Raw genomic sequence first — 7,545 nt, forward strand, 5'->3', positions numbered from 1 at the left:
GGCTTGAGTCCATACTCATAAATGAAATAAATCAGTCTCACACGTGTAAACATCATATAGTCTCCTTAGTGTAAGAAGCTGAAAGAATAAATGAGACCCAAAATGGGCAATTGATATTGTGAAATGGGAAGAAAATGCTCAAAAAAAAAGAGAGAAACTGGAATGGGGGAAAAGAAGAAAACAAGGAAGGGAAAAATGTATGTATACACACAAGATTGCTAAAATAATTGTACTACTAATTTCTATTAGTTCATTGAAAGGAACAGTTAGTGCTTTTATTGTTTGATCAGTTTTGCATGCCTATATCTGGTAATCTAAGCAACTAGTTTGAAGACAACAATATGCACTATAAGATCCATTGTTAATTTCTTATTATCTTGTTTTGAAATTCTGTATCATTTTTATTTTTTTAACTTTAAAAATAAATAAGGAATTGACTGCTATATAAGGACTTGTATACAGCATGTACATTACAACATGCAGAACAAAGAAATGGCCAAAGGAAACTGCAAATTGGTGACTTTGCTTTTATTTGCATAACTCTTACAAGCACCACTGTGATGTATAAAAGAAAATAAAACTACAACACTATACTGTTCAGTGCAATCAGGAAAAATTATAGTGTCATATAAACAAGGTGTGCTGTACAAGAAACAACACTGAGGCTCTATCAACAAGACGCACAGAACTACCCAAAAAAGTATGGCTTGTAAGTCTGAGCAGCAGGTGTCAGTCTGAACACTCGTTGAACAGGTAGGTTGTCAAATGAGGAATATCAGTGCACGATCTTTTTGCAGCACATGGTACCTTCTCAGAAGTAAACCACACACTAACTAATAAAGCATTCTTAAATAAATGCAAAAGAAGCAAATTTTTATAATGCATATTATCAGATCACGGTGCAATGAAATCAGAGGGCTCAGAATCTGAGTGCTCGTGGGGTGTGGGGCTGCCTGCGCTGTCTGGGAGAAGCACGGGCGTTCTAAGCTGCAGACTAAGCTGTAGGGTTTTCAAGGTCAGACCATTGGTGCCTGTCCGCGTTTGCTCTGCTGCTGCTCTGCTGCTCTGCTGCCTGGCCAACTGAGCACTGGGTGTTGGAGCAGAAAAGAAACCACAGAAACTGTGCAAATTAAACAACACGCACTTGAGTAATCAATGTGTCACAGAAAAATTAAGGTGGAAATAAGACAGTGCCTAAATTTAAAGGGTAATGCCAGTACAACATATCCTAACTGCTTTCGTGGGACACAGTGAAAGCAGTCCTACGAGGGAAGGTTTTGTTTTGTTTTGTTTTCTGAGACAGAGTCTCACTATATAGCTCAGGCTGGCCTCAAACTCACAGTGATCCTCCTGCCTTGGTCTTCCAATTGCTGGAATTGCAGGGAAGCACCACCACACCTGGCCCATGCAAGGGAAGTTTATAGCTGTGAATCCTCACATCAGAAGGATGATGCACTACAAGGTCCTAGATAAACAAAAACCATCCAAATCCAGAGGATGCACAAGGAGGGAAAGCATAAAGAACAGAGAAAAAATATATATCTGGTAATCTGAACAGCTAATTTGAAGACAACCATATGCAATATAACAACCGTTGATGAATTCCTACCATCTTGTCTAGTGAAACTCTGTATCATTTGTAATGCTTTTTATTTTTATTTTTTATTCTCTTTAATGGTTTGATCAGTCTTGCAGTCTTACATCTGGTAATCTGAGCAACTTCACTGAAGATAACAATATGTAATATAACAACCACTGTTAATTCCTATCATTTTGTTCTGAAACCCTGCATCATTTTTATTGTTTTTGCTTTGTTTTGTTTCTGTCTATGTTGTTGGTGTTTTGCTGTTCTTTTTTATTATCCTCTTTAAAAATAAAAAAGACAAAAAGGAATAAAATAATACTAAGACTCAACAAATCAAAGAGCTGATTCTTTGAAAGAACAAACAAAATAGACAAACCCTTAGCCAATCTTAACAATAAAAGGAAAGACACAAATCAGTGCAATTAGAAATGGAAAAAGTGACATCACAATAAATACCACTGAAATCCAGAAGATTATACCAACTATTTCATCAACCTGTACACCAAAAAACTGGAGAACTCAGAAGAAATGGAGACATTTCTAGATACATATGAATTACCAAAACTGAGCCAAGACTTAAAAATCCTAGATAATCTAATAACAGCCCCCAAAATTTGAATCACTAACAAAAAAACCTACCCCGAAGAAAAGTCCAGGGCCTTATGCATTCACAGCCCCATTCTACACTGGGTGCTGGGCTTCACATTAATAGGGCCCCATGTCATTCCCTGTGTACAGAGTAAATTGCAAGTTCTCTTGCCCTTGGAGAATAGCTCCAGCCTATCGCTGTCTCAGATGCTCTGACCATTTCCCCGGCACAGGCAGGTTGTACCCTGAGACCGCGTTCAAATGTTACTGCTAGAGTCCTCACCCTCCACAGGGACAGTTTTTGCTTGTGATGAAGGGTTTGGGTAATTCTGCTGTTCAGATCACAGGGAGAAGACTGCCTTGTGAAGTACCTGTGACCCCTGCAAAGGCATCTTCCCATCAGAGCTTGTCTCTCTGGACTCCTAGCAAACCCCAGTCCCTAAACAAACAGACAGCAGGGCGCCTCACCAGCAGATGCATAAGAATCTGAGTGCTCGTGGGGTGTGGGGCTGCCTGCGAGGTCTGGGAGAAGCACGGGCGTTCTAAGCTGCAGACTAAGCTGTAGGGTTTTCAAGATCAGACCATTGGTGCCTGTCCGGGTTTGCTCTGCTGCTGCTCTGCTGCTCTGCTGCCTGGCCAACTGAGCACTGGGTGTTGGAGCAGAAATGACACATAACGAGACCACGAACAAGGCCAGGAGCCAGTGATACCCCCAGGATGTGAGGCCACAGGGTGAGGCGGTTCAGCTCAGGTGACGATGGGAGAAATGAACTTGTAGGCCTGGAGCATGATCAAGGAATGAGTGAGGGGTGAGGCCGTGGCTGGGCTTCGCAGCAGAAGTGTATTCTTTGTCTGTTTCCTTGTCGCATTTCAGAAAGCGGATGAGGACTACTTGGGTCTTTCCTGATGCACAAGTGGCTCATTTCAAGTCCAGAAAAACCGACTGGAGGAAAGGATGCGACGGGGAGCTTAAAATGTTCCTCATGCTTGTCAGTTATAAGATAAAAATCTGAGGAGCAGCTGACTTTCCTCCTCATATTAACGTGAAGGTCTGCCCTACTGCTGGAAGGAATAGTTCTCTAAAAGACAGTAATAGGTCTGAAGCATGGGTCTCAGCTTCTGAGGGACATAGAACTTGTATGGCCAGAATTCATGTGAATCTGCATCTGATTCCAGTCTCTACAGGGATTAGGGACCTTTTGTTCATTTGTTTGCAATTCAGTCCTTCCCTCCTCTGTCCAAGGGCAATTGAGAGCTTGTTACAAATTGCACTCTGCTGCTTGTGACCCGTATTGCGGGGAGAGAGAAAACAAAGTCCATTCCTATACCTGTGCAGGCGTGTCCCCCATCACATCAGGAGACAAGTATGTTTTCAAATCCACTGAGGGAGGGTGTGGATCTGCTGTCTAAGCAGGCAGTCCTGGACACTATGGCACTGACTCGAGTTGAGACAGGTGATTTATCTGCAGAGCGAACCTGATTAGTTTCCCATTTGCTCTCCCTCCTCTGAGGTTAGGATGCCTTCCAAGAGAACTTTAAACCAATAGATATTGTAAGGTCCACAGATGCCCGATAATCCTCCCCTGGTGGAAGACAGATGGGATCTGTGTCTGAGACTGACTTTGATCTTACTCTAGTGTTTGAGTAACCCTAATTTAGTGACTGTGTCTTCTCTGCTTTAGTTTTTTTCAGTAAAGAAGTAAAAGTGGGTGATTTGCTGCCAGCTAGTCTGTGAAATATACTGAAAATACAGGATCTGACCCAAAGCTTGACAGAGAGGAGCTTCTCAAATAATCAGCACCTATGGTCATATATTCCAGGATATGGTGCCTCTGGCATGATCTCTTCTGGAAGTTGCTGCCAGAGTATCATTCTTCCATTTATTCTCCCTGGGGATGATATTGGATGATGGTATCTTTTGACATGGAGATGGTATAAATGATATGGGTTCTAGTATTGTAGTGACATGCTGCTAAGTGCTCTATTTTTAAAGGGATGATTCTGTGACTATATCCTTCCTGTGGGCTGAGCCAGACCCAAAGTCTGGCTAAGAAGCATCTGGAAAGGGTGAAGGAGGAGGAGGAAAAGGGGAGCTGCTTTTTGCTGCAGTGACTGTGAGCTGAGACATTCATTCTGTGAAGAAGAGTGGGAAGAAAAGATCGGAGGAGGGCCAGGACCCTCACTCATGTCTGGAAGGAAAGACCTCCCTGGGAGCCTCAGGGGTCTGTGTCTTGAAGAACTGGCAGGAGCTCACTCTAGTTGCCCAGACAGAGTTGTGGTGCCCGGTGCCCCTCAAATACAGCACTGGCCTCATCTGGACACAGACTTGAAGATGTGCTGCTATGGAAGATTCTTAGCCCCTGATCCCACTCCCGTGTGACTAGGATGAATTCTGTGCAGAAGGACAGATGCAGCATTTATCATGGGAACCTCTGGTCAGCATCTCTTGCCACGTGGTGAGAGACTAGAGTATTGTACTTCTTCCCTCCTCTGCTGGAGCCAAGGATCTTCCTGATATATCTCTTAGAAATGGGTTTAAGAGATGCAGCTCCTCCAAACACAACTTCCTTAGGACAAAGTCACACCAGGACTACCTAGAGGCTCCCGAAGAATGACCCAGGTAATTGCCTAGGCAGGACAAGAAGGGGCAGTGCCGACAGAGCTGGGGTGGGCAAAGGCACCCCATCTTGGACAGTGACTCCAGGATGAGCTCTTTGAAGGGAAGCCAGTGGGGGCCCCTGTGGGCCCACTTTCCCCAGATTTCATTGTCGCATACATCTGTCTGATAAGGGAGAAGCCAGGTCCTGCTCTGTCCCCAGAATTCTCTTTTGCTGCATCGACATCCTTTCAAGCTCATTCCATGAGTTTGGTTCCTCCCAGAAGCCACATGGATTCCCCACAAGCCCCCAGATGGTAACAGAGACCTGGAGCCTGGGGGAGTCTGAGGGACACAGTGAGAGCTCAGCTCCAGGAGGGGCTGCCTGCTCATCTCTCAGTCACCTGCTGGAAGGCAACACTAGCGTTTTTCTCTCCCGTGGGGGGCAGTCCTCTGTCCTTTCCCTTCTCTGGATAAGCTTCTTCCTTAGAACTGGCTCTGTGGGCAAGACATAGCTCACAATCAGGGTAGGGCCACAGGCTGCCTGGGGACAGATATGGGTGGAGAGGATGGAGCAAAACATGTTGGTTAGAGAACCTGAGGCTTGGAGTCTTGAGAAAGGTCAGCCCACCAGCCAGCAACACCAGGGACTCCTTGCAGCCCGGAGTGTAATATTCCAAAGAGGGCACCCTCTGCATCTGTGTATTTTAGTGTCTACCTGTGCCCAGCTGCCACTTACAGGTTCAAGGAAACTGAAGGGCAGCTTCCTTCCAACTGGGATTCAGTGGTATAGCATTTCTGGAACACCTGATGTTACGGTTTCTGTCTGGATGTCCCCCTAAAGCCTCATGCAGTCATGGGGAGGGCTTCTAGAGTTTATGATTGATTCATGGTCCAGTGGTGGGATTACGGATATGAGTGCTACACCCGCTCTGGGGTGGATAGTTTGCATACAATGTAAGGGAGGGAAAGAGGCTGCTTGCCTCCACTCCCCCTCTTGTGCTCTTGTTGCTTTTGCTGTTTTCCACCGCCATGAACTGTTACCCTCTGCCCTGTGCCACTCTGCCTTGGAGCCAGCCGAGTATGGACTGAAACCTCCACAAACTGTGAGCTAAATAAACCTTTCCTTCCTTAATGTTGGGCATCAGGTATTTTGTCCCAGCAACAAGAGAAAAGTAACCAAGACACCTGAAGACACAGAAATCCCAGAGGAAGAACCACAGCTCTTAGGGAGGACAGAAGCAGGCCCTGTGCATAAACTGTGATCCCTTCTCCGGAGACATCAAGTGTGTCCAGGAATGTTCTGTGTCTTACTGGAGCACAGATCACTTCTTATGTAGGGGTTGGATTTTCTGGTCCAGGAGGGTGAGTTTTGCAGCTCTGGTACCACATGGAAAGTGGGGATATTCAGGGCTTTGTGGTTCATCTCCAGCCTGGGTCAGCCTGGCCTCATCTCCCCCTGAGCAGGTGTGCCTGAGAGCATTTTTCTGGGGTGATGGTCAGGATGCACTGGCAGGAAAGACTTTGTCCTCTCAGTGCAGTCTCAGACCAGGTGTCCCTCTCCCAACAGGACGTGGCATCACCTCCACAGAGAAGGCGCAGTTGGAGAGCCTGGTGTTGAATGGGACTTTAGGGCCAAGAACAATTTCTCGACCCCCCTCCCTCTTTGGATACATGCTTGTGGCACACACACAAACAGAATAATGATAATGTCACTGTCTGCTTTGGGGAATTTATTGAGTCTCTACAAGTCTTCTAGGAACACTGCATTTCCATTCATTGATTATTCACAGCAGCTCTACACCCATTAGTGCTGATAACTGCCATTTCCTGGGAAAAACTTTCAATACAGAGTTTATTAATTAACAGGAGAGCCCATGAGTGCATCATATTTCACAGCCAGCCTGAGGGGGTCACTCCTGCTGGAACTGACTGGGTTGGAGACCTCACACTGGTACTCCCCAGCATCCTCCCTCCTGACCGGGCCGACGGTGAGGATGCTGTTCTTCTGGGACAGCGTCATCCTCTCTGTGAGCTGCAGAATCTGATCATTGAAGATCCACTGGATGGAGATTCCAGTGTCACCCGAGAGGCAGGTCAGGACCACAGAATCCTCTTCTTTTACTGTGGTGCTGTTGGTGCTGATGGAGGGCTTTGTCACTACATCTGTGGAGGAACAGAAGGAGCCTGACTGAGAGTGAGCCTGGGCTACGATTCCTCCTCAGAGAGCTCAGTTAGCTGTCAGGGGTCAGGGTGAACAATAAAGTCACCCAGAGGCTGGCCCTGATCTTCTGCAGAGGTTGCATATTTCTAATCAGGTGCGAATCTGTACACAGAGGATTGTACATCCCTCTGATACCACGTTGTCCATAGTGACCTTTGAGGGTCCCCTGGATATCTCTTTTTTTATTTTTATTTTTTATTTTTTGGTACCTGGACTAGAACTCAGGACCTTGCACTTGCCAGACAAGGGCTTATGCCGCTGAGCTATATCCTCAGTCCGACATCTCTCTTTCTTTTTAAAACTTTATTTTAAAGAAAAAGAAACAAACAAAAAAACCCCCCAAAAAACAAAATTCCAGAGCAATATGATAGGAGGGTAACAAGGGTTAATACATTGCACACTGTTAACTTTAAATTAGTTACTCAGAGTATGAGATATCAGTATTTAATTGTCCAAACAATATTAGCACAAACACATCTTTTCAATGAACTGAGAGAAATTAGTAGTATAACTATTTTAACTATCTTTTGTATATATATGTGTATATATATA

At 45.1% G+C, this 7,545-nt stretch overlaps 1 protein-coding gene across 1 annotated transcript in view; it reads right to left on the reverse strand.

Annotated features, from left to right (window-relative positions):
* Nucleotides 1-6,481: 6,481 nt before the first annotated feature.
* Nucleotides 6,482-7,545, reverse strand: part of LOC102013346 (carcinoembryonic antigen-related cell adhesion molecule 1-like) — a 9,330-nt gene continuing 8,266 nt past the window's right edge. Inside the window, exon 5 of the mRNA XM_005412433.2 lies at nucleotides 6,482-6,935. Coding sequence (XP_005412490.1) covers nucleotides 6,628-6,935 — 308 coding nt within the window. The 3' untranslated portion in view covers nucleotides 6,482-6,627. The remainder of the gene's footprint in view (nucleotides 6,936-7,545) is intronic.

Source organism: Chinchilla lanigera, unplaced genomic scaffold, assembly GCF_000276665.1.
Source record: "Chinchilla lanigera isolate Chin_1 unplaced genomic scaffold, ChiLan1.0 scaffold00154, whole genome shotgun sequence".
Lineage (NCBI taxonomy): Eukaryota > Metazoa > Chordata > Mammalia > Rodentia > Chinchillidae > Chinchilla > Chinchilla lanigera.